An 18,160-nucleotide genomic window follows, 5' to 3' on the forward strand; every position below is an offset into this window, starting at 1 on the left:
GAAGAACAGGTCCATTTTGGTTCTTTCCAGGAAATGTGACAGCCTTTGAGAGGACAGTGGGAGTAGCTGCTGGACATTTCAATGGGACTTCAGGAAGATTTCCACACAGGAGAAGGCAAAGCCTTCTATTATTCAGACATTCTCACTGTAGAAAGGGTTGCCTGTGGAGGGAATGAGTACCCTGGAGATAGGTGAGCGAAGGCTAGTTGGTCAACTATGGGCAGGGCAGCCAGAAAGAATGTCCCTGCTGGGGTGTGGGTGTTGAGTACACCACACCAAGGTGACAGAATCGGGAGTCTAAAAGCTAGAGAGAACTTAAAGAATACCTAGTCCTGTCCCTTCATTTTACAGTTGGAAAAACGTAGGTCCAAAACTTGCACATAAATTATCCAAGGTTACACTGAAGCATGTCTAGAATCTAACTCTTCTGGTCTCTGTCCCAGGCCTCTTTCTGTTCCACTACAGTAGGTGTGTCTAAACGCACCTACAACCATACGTGTGGATTTAAGAGAAAATATGTATGTATAAGCCTGCTTACCTATACGTTCATTCAGTTCCACCTGAGGCACCTGAAAAAACTCCCTACTACCCGCCATCCCTCTCTTAATGAGTAAAATTAATCTCATGGAAAAAGTCAGTAAATTTAACCTGAAACTTAATCTGAGTGATATCATCTTTTTGTAGCTGTGCTGCTGGCTACTTGGATGGCACTGGACATATTACCTTTCTGAGCCTCAGCTTTCAAACTTGAATGAATGAAAATCCACCATAATAACAGGACTCTACTGTAGGTTAAATGAGAGGGTGATTATTAAAGCAAATCCTCTAACAGGTGAGAGTTATGTTGTTTAAAGGTAAGTTGATGTTAACAACTAGGGGCAATGGTAAGTAAGGAGAAAATAACACGGGTATTTTAAAGAAAAGAAAAAAATGCAGCATATTCTTCTAATCTACTTAATAGATTAATACTTTACTGAACCCCAGACTATCAGGCCTAGTCTACAGCATCCCGCCAAGGGTACGTCAAACCCCTGCCAGCACAATTTAAGAAATAAGCACTTGCCCCATCCAGAGCCAGCCACTCCTCTTTTGGACAGCTCCAACAAGGCATAAAATCTTCCTATGGAGTCCAAGTGCCACTCAGTAACTTCCAAACACGGGTCCTCATTTTACCCAGGGGAGCCTTCTTGTATTAAAAATCAGGTGTGAAGGTGAAACCATTAGTCACCCCGCTGAACCTCAAGATGAGTGTAAGCGATCTGACGGGCCAGATGGTTTCTGTCTTCCCTGGGGACTCCAGGTACACACCTTGCTCCCTAAGTGTAGCTTCCACTAGGGGAGTGTTTCTCATGGGGAAGGCAATTCTGCCTTCCCAGGAGATCTTTAGAAATGTTTAGAGATATTTTTAGTTGCCATAATAAGGGTTTGCTGGCACCCAGGGAGCTGAGGCCAGGAGATTCTGCTAAGTGTCCTACAATGCAACAGTTAGCCCCCCCACAACAAAGAATTATCTGGTCCAGATGTCCATAGGGGCAAGGCTGAGAAACCCTCTGCAGCCGGAGGAGACTTCTCTGTGCAAAGGTCCACTGGCCTTCAGAGATGCCCTCTGTTCTTTCCCTTGAAATGCAGTACCAGCTCTTCCCTAATCGTACTTGTGGGCCAGTACTCCTCCCTCCCCTCACTGCTTTGTGTCTCCCCAAAGCTGTGTACATGATCAAAGAGGATGACCTTTTCCGTATGAGGAAGGTCAATTTTTTGTGTGGGTAGGAGAACCTCTTAAAACAGTATCTTCTAATGTCAGTTTTAAAAGTTCCCTTTCCTTTCTTCCTAAGAAACAAATCAGTCCCGACCAAGGGGAACAAGGAAAGGAAGAGACAGGCTGTATTTACTGAAAGCCGCAGAGGATGCTTGGTAAGTTCGGTTCTCAGTCCCGGTGTCCACTGGGAGGTGGAAGGTGCCTTCAGTACCACAGGAAGACGAGTTCTGTGGCCAGGCCTGTTTCATCAGCAGAGTTGCTTAAGGGAAGACACAAGAATGGCATTAGGCAGAAATAAGAAGTGGGCACCACCAATCACAGACACAAAGCAAGGGTCTTGTGCTGGATGGAAACATAACCCGAGGGGCCCTGCTCAGACACACAGGATGGTTCAGCCTTTCTGAAATGGGTGAGTGGGTTGGGAGAATTGCTGACGTGAACTTCTAAATGATTTGAAACCGAGGAAAACTGAGCTGACATTAACAGAGCCAGGATTTTCTACCCACTACCAAAAACCAGGAAGATGCTTACGACTACCACCTCCTACTGCCTAACATTCCGGCCTAAGGCTCTGGGATAGTCCTTAGTCGCTTTCTTACTAATATGGAGCAACTTGGGAGCCTCCGACTGTGTACGGGGCCAGATCAACTGAGTATTCATTTTTTTATGCCTGAAATCTCACCTGGGCAGTCAATAAGTTATTCCCAAAGAGAGACCTCAAAAGAATTACCACATGACATGAACGCTGCTGGACTGTCACCTCCTCTAAAGGGACTGAGCTCTGGCAGTTCGGAAGGCACAGGTTGTCCAGTGGGGCACTTCCCACTCCTTCTCCTGTACGCCCAGCTGGGGCCAGACAGATAAACCTCTTGCACACATTTTTATACTTCCTGGTGAGGTGCTGCTGGTGCCCCACTTGAGATGTCCCCTCATGAATTAGAATCTGCTGGGCCATTAAGAAATTATATGTCAAACTTGGGGCAGGTGTAAAATAGAGATGTGGCCCAGTTTGAAAGAAATCTGCAGAGACTTCCCAGGCTGACCTGAAGCTCAGCTTGAGAAATTTGAAGGATGATGCTTCATATGATCTAGAAGTCGGAATGACTCAAAAAACTTACCTTCATGGTATCCTGTGGGAAAGGAGAGAGGAAAGAGGGTTTCAAAGGGGGGGAAAATGCCTAACTTTTTAGAGATTTCTCTTGACATATTTTCTCCTAGAGGAGAAACCATTTTTCACCCAAATTTCTACTTAGAGTAGGAAGAATAATTTCAACAGTATCTTTTGCACTCAAGATCTTAGACATGAGGGGTTTTAAAGAACATTAGCGATGGGGGGGCTACAATGGCAACAGTTCAACAGGGGGCTAAGGTAAAGCAGGGCAGTATGAGAAGTATGCCTATACACTCTAACTCCACCAAGGCAAGGCCAGTCCTCCTTCAGAGAGACCTCATAACCCCTCTGCCCAGCTGGGTAACACGTAATGCCTCTGATTCCTTCAGTCATGAAGGTACTGGGGCCAGAGGAGGTGGTCAAGGACTCTGCTGTTTTGCTGAACTAAGGCTAGAGGTGTAGCTGTTCTGGGCTGACACTGCACTTGCATTCATGGCCCGCAATATATACAGCAGATGCTGAGAAATGAGAAGGAAATCATGGGCAGGAAAGTGACACTAAAAGGAGAATTCCGGCAGAAGAAAGGGAGATCTAGCAGAATCCCATGCAGAGTCCAAAGCCTTTGCTGGACATCAGGACATGGCTCTGCAGACAATATTGGAGGAGGGCAGTCAGTTTTAGGTTTCCTTTCCCCAGTGTGGGGGTAGGGGGAGTCGGGATTAATAAAGGATCCAATTAGTGTTGAAAACTCTTATCAAAATGTCTCCAAATTTAGAACCAGCCACTCGATGTGGCTAGAAAGCCCTGGTCACTCAAAACAACTCCCTAAAAAGTAAAACGTATAGTTCTGAGAAGTCACATGTCCTCAAGACCCCTTAGGGACTCCATAAGGAATCAGGAGGCCTGAATTTTGCCACAGAGAATTTGGGTGTCCTGTTCCAGTCCAGTTTTTTTCCCCAAGTGGTGCATACTTTACCATAATTTTCATCATAAGCCAAAAGTCTGACATTAGTCTGAAGGACTGCATGACAAAGTAAATCAAAATTAACCAAAGAGTACTGAAGCCTACACTGCACTCAGCACTGAGGGGAGCACCACGGTGGACAGGAACACACGTGGGTCATAGTCACCGCACACAAGGTATTCATGGGCCAGCTGGGGATGCAACACAGCCACACGCCAACCAGAAAGTGAACAAGACAGCATTACACACAATAAAATAACATTCCAGATTAACCAGGAAAGAAGCAAGTGCGACTGTGCCTTTGATTATGTCTTGTCTAACTGATCGAGTGAACTAAACTATGTATGTTCTTGAAGAAGTGTGTATTTTCTTCTGGTTTCATTGAAACCAGAAAACAAGAAAACAAATACTAGTATTTTCTCTATTTCTCTATTTTAATACTTAATAATTTAAATAACTGGACAAATACGAAGACCATGAAAACCAACAAATATTAGCTGTCAATGTGACTTTCTCATTGGTTGGTTGCACCATATGATCTTCGTCTTCCATGTACAATTCTAAAGGAACCCATTCCGTTGGTGGTAGCAATTCAGAGTTCAGTTGTGGGACAAAGACAATCCAACGGAAACTTCAGAGGCACAGTAAGAGAGAAGGCTGCCCTGGCAGGCATGCCTGCTCTTGGGTACCATGGAAGGTACCAACTCCTAGAAATGTTCTAGGTTTTGAACTGGGTGGTAAATACAAGTGTATACGTATGTCAAAATTACCAAGCTGTACATCTGAAACTAGTGCGTGCTATGTGCTACTGTATAGGTGTTATTCCTCAATTTAGAACAGAGGCAGAGAGAGACAGAGAGAACCCTTGGCAGTGAAGGGCCATGGCCCAGTCACAGCATGCTGCCCACATCCAGGTGCTGGGTTGTTCACTTCCTGGGATACGGGGCCCTCACGCCCTCTGACACTTGAACAATCTGTTAAGCACACTTACAAGGAAGAGAGGCAGCAAGGGACCATCATCCTGAATAATCCAGTAAATCAGGAAATCTGAGTCCTAGCCTGGGCTGTGCCACTTATTAGCTGGGGGACCTTGGGCAAGTCACCTAACCTTCCTAAGCTTCAGTTCTGTTGTCTCATAAAATAGCAATAATACTCTCTCCCTGACTGCTTCATACTGTTGATGTGAGGATCAAAAGTGAAGTGTCATCCAGTCTTACAGTTTCTAACTTTGGCATCTGCTCATCTTCCATCACCATAGTTCTGGACAGTTCTAATGTAAGTTCCCATCATCTCTTAACGACTACGACTTCTTCCACATTGTTCTGACTTTAAACCTGCCAACTCCAATCTCCAAACTGTAATCAAGAGATATTTCTAAGACCTAAACCTAATCACAAAATCTTAAAAGCATTCCATGGTTCTCCACTGCCTACAGGCTAAGGCTGAACTTCCTATTTGGCATTCAAGGACCCTCATGATCTAGCCCTGTGATCCCTCTAGACTCTCACTGTTCTCTTTCCAATCCTACACTACAGCCACACAAACTCTATCATTCCCAGATTATGCCAAGAAGTGTCACATCACATCTCTGTATTTTTGCTCACATTATTCACTCTTCCTGGTATGTCTTTCCCCAAATGCCACCTGTTAAAAATTTATTAATCCACCAATCATGAGCTTGCCTCTACTATGAAATCTTTTCTCTTCCCTGCCCTTTGACCACAGTTCCTTCCCTATCCTAGTTTCTGTGATTCTTAGAAGCCCCTGTACTTGCTGCTTTATGTGTCTCCCCCACTAAACTGTGAGTTCCTTTAGAATAGGGAGCTTGTCTTATGGTCTTTATCTTTAAAGGGCCAGTGTAGGGTCTGGCACAAAATGTTTTGTGAAGAGAAGGGCTCCACACATACTTTTTTTAGTATTTCTATTTCAGATGTTATAACTAGAGGGGTAAGGAAACATGAAAGCTTCTCGCACTTTTTATGGAGTCCTCTGTCCAAGTTCATATATACCGAGGCACACAAAAAATGGACTCTCCATATATGATAAGAGGAACAGGTCTACGACTAGCAAAAGCTAAAATAATACAATTATAAGAGGATACGTTATTAACAATTAAAGGGACCTAAGAGATCATCTGGAACAAAACACTACCTATGGCATGGAGACATTAGCAAATTGCCCAAGATCGCGCAGCCCACAGCAGCGGCAAGGAGAAATTTTCACAGCTCATCTCCTGAAAGATGCGCCACACACAAATTCAATATTCAACATCCAAATAATTCAAGGTTAGAAGCTGAGAAAGTGTGCAGGGATTTTAATGAAAACATTGTCCTGAGCAGCCCAGGTGAGGGTAGTGAAAGTGGCAAATCCCTCCCATGGTCCCTTACTGTCTGACAAAAAGGACCTAGTCCAGTTACACTGCTGGGACCCTCACAGGTGCCCAGAAGTTCCCGTGGTGCCTTGGGCCTGGAGTCCACACTGCCCAGAGGACCTCACTTATTTAGCACACTTGGCCCTCACCTCTCACCATCCAGGAAAATGCCCTGAAAATGAGTCAGAGCTCAAGATCTGGGCTAAGGGAACAGATTGTATCTAAGGTCAACCAGGTCTTCAAACATGTCAGACTGCCAATGGAGATGGAAAATTAGATCCTAGGGCAGACTGTTTTTTGGGGTTCTTACAGGCATAATCCAGGTACTCCTCCACAGGGGCTGCCACAAAGCCAACAGAGGAGCCATACAGGCTGAAGAATTTTGTTCACTAGATTGTTTGAATTCAGCAACCAGGTTAGGGTGAACACTTCTGACCTAGGTCAGACAGGACCCCGGAGGTGAGGAAGGGGAAAGACGCCTTTTAGTGCCATGATCCTTCATTGCTGCCCTAGGGGATGATTCATGTGTGTCTCCAACCCATGATTTTGCACCATCAGACATGTTCCTGCATGCTTTAGGAACTGCTGCTGAGCCACCTGGGGGAGCCCAAGCCTAAGGGATGGGATTTGGGGAGGGGAGGAGAGGGGATCTACCGTTGTTACGAGATAACACATTCATAGGCCATAATACAGATGAGGAAAAATAGCTCTCCTACCATAAGCTGAATGCAGGAACTGAAACTCTGTTGGATAGAAATGTTAGTTGAAATTACCACTAAGAATTTGTGCAAAGTAGTATACATCGCAGTTACAAAAACAGACTGTCTCAAGATAGCAGTTTCCCCCAGGTGACATAAGAAACAGTGAATGCAGAGGGTGTGAAGTGCCTCTACCCCAGAAGGAATGACAGACTTGCCATCCAGAAAAGCCCATTCGTTGAGGAGAACCACCTCCTTGATGCCCTGGCATCTTCCAGGTAGCTGACCCAAGTTAGTGCTCTCTGCAGAGCAGAGGGACTTCACACATGACAGAGGCTTAATGTACCAGAAGTAAGGTACGGGGACAAAATCATCAGCTGTGGCCTCTGAAGAACTCTCTGTAAAGCCCCACAGGGTTAGGACCAATGCAGAGACACTTCCCTCAAAACTTCTGGGAGACTGTGGTGCTTTTAGAAGGAGCACAGGCTACGGGGTCAGATAGACTGGGTTTGAATTCCAGCTCCACTGCTTTTTAGCTGTGAGACTCTGGACAAGTTATTTAACCTCTGAGCAAAACTGGAAGCAGGAAGATCCAATTCACACAAGACTAAAGTAAGAACATTTGTGACATGCCTTGCACAGTGTCTGCAATATGACAGGATTCAGAAAACACATATTCCTCTCCCTTGCCTTTCCTCACATTTGTCATATGCAAAATAGGAACAATACATTTGTACTTTATTTTTTTTTACATTTGTACTTTATAAAGTTGCAATGAGATTAAGTGAGATAGTAGATGAAAGTGGCTTATAAACCTCTTGTGATGAGGTATTTCATTTCTATCTATATGAGTTATTCTGTTTATCCTTTCATTTTCAAGTCAGATTACCAATAATGTGATACATCCTTTGGTTTCCAGATTCTGAAAGTAAGTCTCAGTTGGCTCCTGCCTCCTGCAGGGCCAAACAGTTCTTAAATAAGATCCCTGAAGTCATTAAGAGCTTGGAAAAAAGCTCCAAGTACCCACACTGCTTTCAGAACCAATGAAAGAGTGAAATGTTTCCCTGCATCCTGAACAGATGACATCTTAGAGTACTCAGAGCTGCTAAAAATAGCTCTCTCTGAAGCAACTTCTTGGTCTCCTTGAAGAAGCTGAGAGAAATTTAAACCTGAGAGCCTGGCTCCTTTGCAGGCTTCTACCCCGCAGGCATCTCATGGCATCACAAATGGCTGGTTCCGGCAGGAAGCTGAGAGGAACCTACACCGCCTTCTCTGTCCTTGAGCCAGCTCTTCCTCAGCTTGAGCTCCCCTACGGCAGTCAGGAGACCTGGTGAATGTCGAGGCTCACCTCCCAAAATACGAAACAGACCAGTTGTGCATGCGTGCGTGTGTCTGTGTGTCTAACTCCAAAGGAAAGGGATCTGTTCAAGGTCACACCAAAATCAGCAGGAGAGTCAGTGCTATAACCCCAGTCCTTCCAACTCCTAGTTTGGGGCTTTCTGACACAATATGTTAACATCACCCTCTATAGTGTATGGGTTTCTAAGGAAACACAAATTTGGGGAAGATAAAGTTAGGTGAGGGCTGATATTTTGTCTTAAAATTAGTTTATTAGTACTTTACACATGCTAGGAGCTTTCCAATCTCATCTCCTTATTCCACAGTCCCAGGCTCTTCCTGTCTGCTCTCCCTAGTCTGGTTGCTCTAGTTTAACTCCTTAATCTCTCTCTGCCCAACTGTGGAACACACAGCAGGATGCATGGTTTGGATCTTTGGCCAGTTCCCAACTTCTCTAAATTTTAGTTTTCCCACTTGGAAAATGGGAATAACAACAGTAATGACTTCAAAGGTTGTGATAGAAAACAAGTCAATATCCAGAAAAAAGCTTAAAATAGTCCCTGGTACATAGGAACCATTCAACAAATATCACCAATTTATTTTTATTTTCTGTACTTCTACTTTCTTGGCAAATTAATCCTCAAACAATTCCAGAAACTATCACCATAAGTTCTGAACATTATGAGACAATACCCCAGTGCCGGACATCAGAGCTCTGATGACTTCACGGCCTGCACCCTCCGTGGGGCCTCCTGTTACACAGCTGTGTTACCTTCTCCTTCCAGTAAAGCTTTCACACCTTGACCTCTCTTCTTAAGAACCCTCCCTCTATCCTTGTTCGCCCCTCTCTCAGCAAATCAAAATCATTAGACAAGATCTCTCCACTTTCCACTGGGCAACTTATTTTAAGCACATCCACCTATGACTTTTTCTTTAGTCTGAGAGGGAGAGCTGCCCTACTGTATGAGGTACCCACTCCACCTGCTCCCCAAAACATAGAAGAGAACGGAGCTCTGGATTTCTCACCTCACCAAAGCCTCCTTGAAGGCCTGGCTCCTTCTGGTACCCCTCCTCCTGCACCTCTGACTCTGCATCAACACTTACTTAACCATACTCATATCTTAAAAAAATCCCTCCTTTAATCCCACCTTCCCTTGTTCTCGTTGCCCTCTTAGAAGCCTCTTGTAAGAGCAGGCTCTATCCACTAACTCGGCATCTTCACTCCCAGCCTCACCATCTCATGGACTGCTTCCACATGTCACGGCAGCCTCCTGACTACACAGACAACCCATCTTCTTTGTTCCTGACCTTAGCTGACCTTCTACTACAACTACTCACCTTATTTTGTTTCAGACCAGGCAGTTTACCAAGCCAATTCACAGATCTCACAGCATTTAGATTTAACTCATTTCCATACTGTGAGAGATAGAAAACCACTGTTTTTTTTTTTAAGACAGAACTTATCAAACTTGATTAAATCTTTTATCAGAGTTAATTTCTACAGATTTTATTGTTTCTTCCTCACAGTATACATTTTTTGGAAATACATATCTTATTGACTAAAAGTGAATATAGAATAAACTATTAATGCTGAGATGGATTTTTTTAGCCTGTGGGTCACTGCTACCCTCACAAGCTCTGAGGGCAATGACTTTTAGCTTCCTTGAGTTTGAATTATATCCAGTGTCTTCCAGAGTGCCTTGGACATCGCAGGCCAAAATAAATGTCTGTGGAATGACACAGCTATGTAAAGCACTTTGGGGGTTAACTACACTTATTTGCATAAAATAGTTCTTGTCTCCCAAAAAAGACGGGATCCACAGTATGTGTGTACATGTGTGTACAAATGCAAAATGATCCCTACTTCAGAATGAAGTAACTGAGGGGGCACCTGGATGGCTCAGTCATTAAGCACTGCTTTGGGCTCAGGTCATGATCCCAAGGTCCTGGGATCGAGTCCCGCATCAGGCTCCCTTCTCAGAGAGAAGTCTGCTTCTCACTCTCCCTCTCCCCCTGCTTGTGTTCCCTCTCTCGCTGTCAAATAAACAAAATCTTAAAAAAAAAAAAAAAAGAGAGAGAGAGAGAGAGAGAGAGAGAGACTACTCTGGTGTTTTATTTTTTTATTTTATTTTATTTTATTTTACTCTGGTGTTTTAAAAAGAATGAAATAACTGAGGTTCAGAGAGGTCAGGTGATTTAAAGTTGCTAATTTAGGAAGTCACAGAACTCAAACCCAAGTCTTCTGACATGGCCCATGTTCTCTCATTTAAATATTCTAGAAGAAAGGGAATGATGGTAGGATGAATGCTACATGGGCACAGAAAGGCATGAGACCCAAGAACCAGAAGATCTGCCAAAGGTTCCAGTCCCTATGCTACTGCTGACTCCCTGGGTAACTTAGACAAAACACTGCTTGTCTCTGGATCTCCCATGTCAAGAGAAGGGGTTGAACTGGAGGATCTCTAACATCTTTTCAAGCTTTTTAACTCTAATCATTACTAAATAAGAAAGTGGGTGTTATTATGGCATTCAAGGCCTTTCCACATCTTGCCCTTGGACATCAGTAGTTCAGATTCCTCTATTTTCTCCAGCCCCACAGTGTGCTTCAACCATTCTCACTACTTCTAGGTTCCTCAGTGTCATGTCCTCACACTGCCATCCCTTTGCCCAGGCTCTACACTGTCCAGAATGCCCAATTCTTCCTTTGTGTGCTTAAAAGAACGACCCCTGCTTCTCCCTCGGGTCTCTACTGCTGGCCCCCCGTGGAGTCTCCTGTACACTTTCAGCCTCAGGCAGACTGTTGTTCTCTCCTCTGCTTCCTCTCCTTACATGTGTTCTCTTCACAATACTCATCACGCAGCTATAAATTTGTTTAAATGCCAACTACCAAATGAACTGTAAGTTATTTTAGGCAAAGACAGTTCTTTTTCTCAATTCTACTATGGAGGACATTCAACAAATAAATACTTGTTGAGTAAAGGAAGAGAAACTTATATAAAACCATCTACACCTCTGAGGTAAGTAGCACATTCCTCGGAGAGATGAGGTATCTTGTCCAAGGCCTCACAGCTCGTGAGTTATCAGGATTCAAACCCATGACTTTCTAAAGGCAATATCCGTACTTTCTCCCACCCCTTGAATGTTAAAGGACACGCTAAGTGTGAGGGTTAGTATCAGCAGTTAAGACCTCTGCACTGTTCCTAGCCCAAACTAAAAATAACTTTTCAACATTTTCAAATCTATTTCAATCTCTATCCAAGGAGTGGTGGGGCTTTGTTATTTTTGAAGAACAGCTTCCTTGCCTCAGCTTGAAAACCAGCTCTTTATCCTCTGGTGGCAAGTCTCTCACTCTCTTCCAATTCCACATCCAGGAAGTCTAGTGAGTGTGTGTTTGCATCTATGTGTGTCTCAATGGCAGCCTTAGGGGAAACTGAAAAAAGAATGGATTTGGACATTGTTTGGGAGAACAGAAAAGGTTCTGTGAGGAGGATGCATGTCTCAGATATGCCAGCAGAGCAGAGATGGGCCAAACTTAAGTCCCAAGGAGAATGGGGGAAATTCTATTCCCACCCCAACCCTGAGTCCAAACTGCCCCAGTTCCCAGAGGGGACTCCCAGGAGAATCAGGCTTGGACAGGCTGAGTCCAGAGCGATTAAGGACAAGGAAAGGCCAGCAGATGGGTTTGTTTTTCCAAACAGAGCCCACCTCCCACCCCAGGCATTACTGCTGGTCTCTACTTTCTCCTTACCTGGAGCATAACTGGGGCTATTGGTGGGGTACAGGCTGGGATTGTAGGCAGGGGCTGCTGCCGGGTAGGCTGTAGGGTAACCTGTGAAGAGACAAAAAAAAAAAAAAAAAAAACTCAGGTGGTTGGGCAAGAAGAAAAGGAAACAGAATCCAAATCCCAGATTTGGCCTTCAGCCTCTTTGAGGGCCTTTTCAAATAGTATATGCAACTAGCTTTTAGCATCTATGAGGAAAGTCACCAGTAACACAGTCCCAACATATGCAGATTTTTCTTTCTTTTAATTTTTCTAATTTTTAAAAGCAGTATAAGAATTCTGTCTATATACTCACTGTAAAAAAAAAAAAAAAATGGAAACACCATAGAAGTGTATGTGGCATAAAGTCTAAATTCATTCTCACATTCCCGCTCCACTACTACTTTACTCCCCAGGGGTAGTAACAGTTATCCTTCCAAATAGTTTTCTACACATTTTTTCCTTAAAGATTTTATTTATTTGAGAGACAGAGTGAGTGAGAGAGAGCATGAACAGGTGCAGAGGGAGAGGGAGAAGAAGCAGGCTCCCGGCTGAGCAGGGAGCCCAACATGGGGCTCCATCCCAGGACCCTGAGGTCATGACCTGAGCCGAAGGCAGAAACTGACTGAGCCACCCAGGCGCCCTCAACACATTTTTATGCACATATTGTCAGTGGTATTCTGGTAAATATTCAACCAGATCTGGCTTGAGGGGATTGAAGTCAAGCTCTATGTATAGCATTTGCCAAATTCCATGGTATAAATACTCCCACCATGGCCAATTTCAAGCTATCAATGTCAAAAAGAACAGTTGGGAAAAGATGCTCACAACTGGCTCTCTAGCCCACAAGCCAGATCTAGCCTGCCACTGTATATTACATAGAGGGTTTTCTTTTTCTTTTTCTTTAAATGCTTAAAGAATTTTTTAAAGTACAATCTACTCCCCAATGCGGGGCTCAAACTCATGACCCCAAGATCAAGAGTCATATGCTCTACAAACTGAGCCAATGGGGAGCCCCATTTTTTTTTTTTAATTTTTATTGGGACAAAATACATATAACATAAAATTTGTGATTTTAACCAAATTAAGTGTATAATTAATTCAGTGGCATTGTGTTCACAATGTTTTACAACTATCCCCACTATCTGTTACTAAGACTTCTTAATCACTCCAAACAAATTCTGTACCCAGTAAGCAGTAACATCCCATTCCCTCTCCCCATCGCTCCTGTTAACCTCTAATCTACTTTCTGTTTCTATAAATTTGTCTATTTTAGGTATTTTATATAAATGGAATCATACAATCCCTCTTGTGTCTAGCTTCTTTCACATTTGTTTTAAAGAGGGGGGAGGGGATTGGGAAGAGGCAGAATTGTATTTTTTTTCCATTTGAACTTTATTTAATTAACATACAGTGCAATATTGGTTTCTGGAGTAGAATTAAGTGATTATTCACTTACATACAACACCCAGTGCTCATCATAAGTGCCCTCCTTAATACCTTTCACCCATCTAGCTCATCCCCCAACCCACCAACCCTGAGTTTGTTTTCAATCTTTCTTTAAGAGTCTCTTACAGGGGCACCTGGGTGGCTCAGTTGGTTAAGCGTCTGCCTTTGGCTCAGAGTCCTGGGATCAAGTCCTGCATCAGGGGTCCCTGCTCAGTGGGGAGTCTGCTTCTCCCTCTGACTTTCCCCCGTCTCTCGTGCTCTCTCTCAAATAAATAAAATCTTTAAAAAAAAAAACTAAAAATGTCTCTTATGGTTTATTTCCCCCTCTTTCTTCCCTCCCCATCCCATATGTTCATCTATTTTCTTTCTTAAATTCCACCTATGAGTGAGATTACATGGTATTTGTCTTTCTCTGACTTATTTCACTTACCATACTTACACTCTAGCTCCATCCATGTTGTTCCAAATGGCAAGATTTCTTTTTTTTTTTTTTGAGAGCTGAGTAATATTCCATTGTGTATATCTATATACCACATCATCTTTATCCATTCATCAGTCGATGGGCTCTCTCCATAGTTTGGCTATTGTTGATAATGCTGCTATAAACATCGGGGTACATGTACCTCTTTGAATCTGTATTTTTAAAATTAATTTATTTGACAGCGTGCATAAGCATGAGCAGGGGAGCTGCAAAGGGAGTGGGAGAAGTTGGCTTCCCACTGAGCAGGGAGACTGACATGGCACGTTCAATCCCAGGAAGACGTGAGCTGAAGGAAGACAACCAACTGAGCTTACCAGGAGCCCCTTGAATCTGTATTTTTGTATCCTTTGGGTAAATACCAAGTAGTGCAGTTACTGGATTATGGGGTAGTTCTATTTTTAAATTTTTCAGAAACCTCCATACTGTTCTCCAGAGTAGCTGCACCAGTTTGCATTCTCACTAACAGTGTAAGAGGGTTCCCCTTTTGAAAGAGAGAATCTTAGGCAGGCTCCACACCCAATACAGAGCCCAACATAGACCTCAATCTCACAACTGTGAATTCATGACCTGAGCTACCCTCCAGAGTCGATCACTTAGACTGAGCCACGGAGGCATCTACTTTCAGTTTAACATTATAAGCATTTTCCCATATATTCTTCATATTCTTATTCTTCAAAAACATATTCTTCAAGACATTATTTTAAATATCTTTTTAATATTCCATTATGTATATAGATCAAATCATTTAACCATTACTCTGTTTTTAGATGTTTAGGTTGTTTGAAATTTTTCACTATAATAAATACAACTATGAAAACGACCCAAATAAATCTTTGACTACATCTCTGATTATTTTAGGAACAAGTCTAGAAGTGAGATTTCTAGGTCAAAAGATAGTGCTATTTTTAAAGCTCATCCATTCAACAAATATTTGAGTAGCGACTCTGTGCCAGACACTGTGAAAACTGTACTTCTGAAGCTTATATTTTTGAAGGGTGGAAGAAGGCAGTGGATTAGTAGTAAACATGAATAAACATAGTCTAAAGTGCTATGGAAAAGAGAAAAGGGCAGGACAGAGGGTATAAGAAGTGCCAGAATTGGAGGGAGGGCACTGCAATACTGAATAGGGTAACCAATATAAGACACACTGAGAAATAAGATTTTCACAAAGACCTGAAGGAAATAGAGTTAACCAAGGAGATGGCTGAAGAAAGAGCATTTCGGGTAACTGCAGAAAGCCCCTAAGTGGAAAGCCTATTGGATGTGTCTGAGGAACAGTGAAGAGGCCAGTATGGCTGAAGCAGAACAAACGAGGGGGACAGTAGTAGTAGAGGAAGTCAGGGAGATAAAGGGCTGGTCAGTTCACAGAGGGCCTTATAGTCCTACTGAAAGGACTTCACTTTCATTCTGAGTGAAATGAGAAGCGATCACAGGGGTCTGAGCAGAAGATGAACATGATCTGACTTTTGTTTGAAAAGGGTCACTCTGATTACTGTGTTGAAAACAGACTATAGGGGCCCTTAGGTGGCTCAGTCAGTGTCTGCCTTCAGCTCAGGTCGTGATCCTGGGGTCCTGGGATCGAGCCCTACATCGGGCTCCCTGCTCAGTGGGGGCCCTGCTTCTCCCTCTGCCCCTCCCCTGTTCATGCTTGCTCTCATTCTCTCTCAAATAAGTAAATAAAATCTTAAAAAATGAAAAGAAAAGAAAACAGACTATAATGGGGGCAGGGTAGAGAAGTAGAGACCAGTCAGGAGTCCATTGCAAATTCCTGGCAACAGATGATGGGCCTCGGAAAGGGCAAAATCAGCAGAAGTGAGAAGTGGCATGTTAGGAGTTTTCACCTACTTTGCCAAACTACTTCCTAGATAAGACTATCAATTTGTACTTGCACTAGCAGTATGTAAGTGCCTGTCTCACTGCTCCCTACAGCTTTTTAATGTTCATTGGTACTTTGACTGATGATGGAAAGCTGATTTTAAAAGCCAAAGATTAAATCTCTAAATCCCTAAAAGCTTCTTTGGGATTTGTAAATATTGCACTTTAATAATGTGTCTTTGTTAATATGCCTTTCCCTAAATCCTTTCCAACTCCAAAGAAAATTCATCTAACTTTACCCCCCAAGTATGTCCAAGGTGGACAACTTGTCTCTTAATTAGTATTATGGAGGTCTGCCACTTATCAAGAAGAAGTCAGGGGTTTAATTTGGAAAGCAAAGCAATCCAGTCTCATGGCTGAAATCTATATTCAGCTTCATGTGAGAGACTGTGCGGCCAAGGGTAATTATACCCTTGTTTTGTCATTTCAGATGCCAAATGGCGGGGGGACGGGGGGAGGAAATCATAGGATCTTCTTTCAATGTTCCAAGTAGATTTATTTTTCATTCACTTGAATTTGGCAGATGTAAAATGGCAGAATATAAGGAGATTTATTTGATCCTCCAACCCTCGTCATTTTATAAATGACATCCTCAGGCCAAGAGAAAGGAAAGGGACTCAGAGTTACAGATTGCTGATACTAGAATGCACCCTAAAGGCCACTTGGTCCACCCTCACATTTGGGGCTAGAACCTCCCCTGTGACACGCTCATGGGATCCATTCAGCCTAGGCCTTATATCTCTATGGACAGTGAACTCCTTCCTTTCTGAGACCCCTACTCCACTGTGAGTCTACTCTGATTGTCTGAAAATGACTTTTCATATCACTAACTCTACCTGTAGCTTCTGCCCTTTAAAACAGAACAGATTTGGGACACCTGGGTGGCTCAGTTGGTTGGACGACTGCTTTCGGCTCAGGTCATGATCCCGGAGTCCCGGGATCAAGTCCCACATCGGGCTCCCAGCTCCACGGAGAGTCTGCTTCTCCCTCTGACCTTCTCCTCACTCATGCTCTCTCTCACTGCCTCTCTCTCAAATAAATAAATAAAATCTTTAAAAAAAAACACCTCTTTAAAAAAAAAAACAGAACAGATTTAAAGGCACATGCACCCCTAATTACAGAACTTATCACACAATACATTATTGGTATGTTTATATTTCCTGTCCTGCCCCCACTCCCCGAGCTGTAAGCTCCCTGAAGACACAGCTATGTCTTATTTGCTTATACACAATAGCTCTTGGTCAGTTCCTCCTTCCTACTCTCTGTCAACACACCATGCCCTCCCCTAACCCTTTCCCTCCCCTCAGCCTGGACAGGAAGCATCTGAGCTTCTCAAACATAAGGTGGTAGTAAATAGTCTTTGTAGCCAGTAGAGAATCTCTTCCCACCCTCCCTAAAAAGGGCATCAAAGGTAAGCTAGGCTTCCTCCCTACAACTTTCCTGGTTTGGTTTTGTTTCCTTGGCCCCAACTGATACTATTAATCTTGTTGCTTCTGTTGCTGATGATGCTGGCATCTCTAAAGCTTAGCACAGGTAACAGCAGAAAACAGGTACTCCGTGCAGAGATTACCAGGGTGTGTGTGTGTGGGGGGGGGTTTGTACTCTGGAGATATGAGAGGTTGGTAAACAAGAGAAACAAATCCAACAGGGTCCCTGGCTTTGAGTGAGTCACCGACTAATGAAGGAGAGAGACAAATAAGTGGACAGTTATGTGAAAAGTGCCATGATAAGGGTAGAATGAGCAGAGGAAGGGCCTTCATTAACCAACATCTTTTTAGTGCCTATTGTCTGTCAGGGATTATGCTAGGCACTAGGTATTCCTGGATGTGGATAAGAAAGGGGGAAGAAGGACATTCCAGGCAAAAGCATGATAGGTAGCATCTGGGGGCCATCCATAAGTGGCCTGGTTTGCAACCGCCTTGGCTCTAAGGAGCAGAACTCGTGAGCTAACCACACCTGAGGGGAAAAGCTGTCTTGCTGGCTTGATCTCATGATTTTGTCTCCTTATAACCGTGTCTCCCTTTATAGCCCTAACTTACCTTCCTAGTTCTGTCACTATGTCTTGAGTTTCAAACTGCTAGACAGGACTTCTCTCCTAAACTCCTGACTCATCTAGTATCTAACTGCCTACTCAACATGTCCACTTGGGCATTTGCTAGACTACCAAGGCTATATGGTGAGTGGTTAAGAGTGTGGTCTCTTGGGGCACCTGGGTGGCTCAGTGGGTTAAGCCGCTGCCTTCGGCTCGGGTCATGATCTCAGGGTCCTGGGATCGAGTCCCACATCGGGCTCTCTGCTCAGCGAGAAGCCTGCTTCCTCCTCTCTCTCTCTCTCTGCCTGCCTCTCCGTCTACTTGT

The 18,160-nt window shown here is 43.6% G+C and overlaps 1 protein-coding gene across 2 annotated transcripts in view; it reads right to left on the reverse strand.

The window, feature by feature from the left end:
• Window positions 1–18,160, reverse strand: part of LOC111159396 (family with sequence similarity 168 member A) — a 205,521-nt gene that overhangs the window by 12,533 nt on the left and 174,828 nt on the right. Inside the window, exons 3-5 of one of the 2 annotated variants that reach the window (XM_022521817.1) lie at window positions 11,987–12,067; window positions 6,919–6,945; window positions 1,890–2,015 (exon numbers count right to left, since the gene is read on the reverse strand). In XM_022521817.1, coding sequence (XP_022377525.1) covers window positions 1,890–2,015; window positions 6,919–6,945; window positions 11,987–12,067 — 234 coding nt within the window. The remainder of the gene's footprint in view (window positions 1–1,889; window positions 2,016–6,918; window positions 6,946–11,986; window positions 12,068–18,160) is intronic. The other variant, XM_022521818.1, reaches the window with a different exon arrangement.

Source organism: Enhydra lutris, unplaced genomic scaffold (assembly GCF_002288905.1).
Source record: "Enhydra lutris kenyoni isolate GAN:26980312 unplaced genomic scaffold, ASM228890v2 scaffoldscaffold68, whole genome shotgun sequence".
NCBI classification, from domain to species: domain Eukaryota; kingdom Metazoa; phylum Chordata; class Mammalia; order Carnivora; family Mustelidae; genus Enhydra; species Enhydra lutris.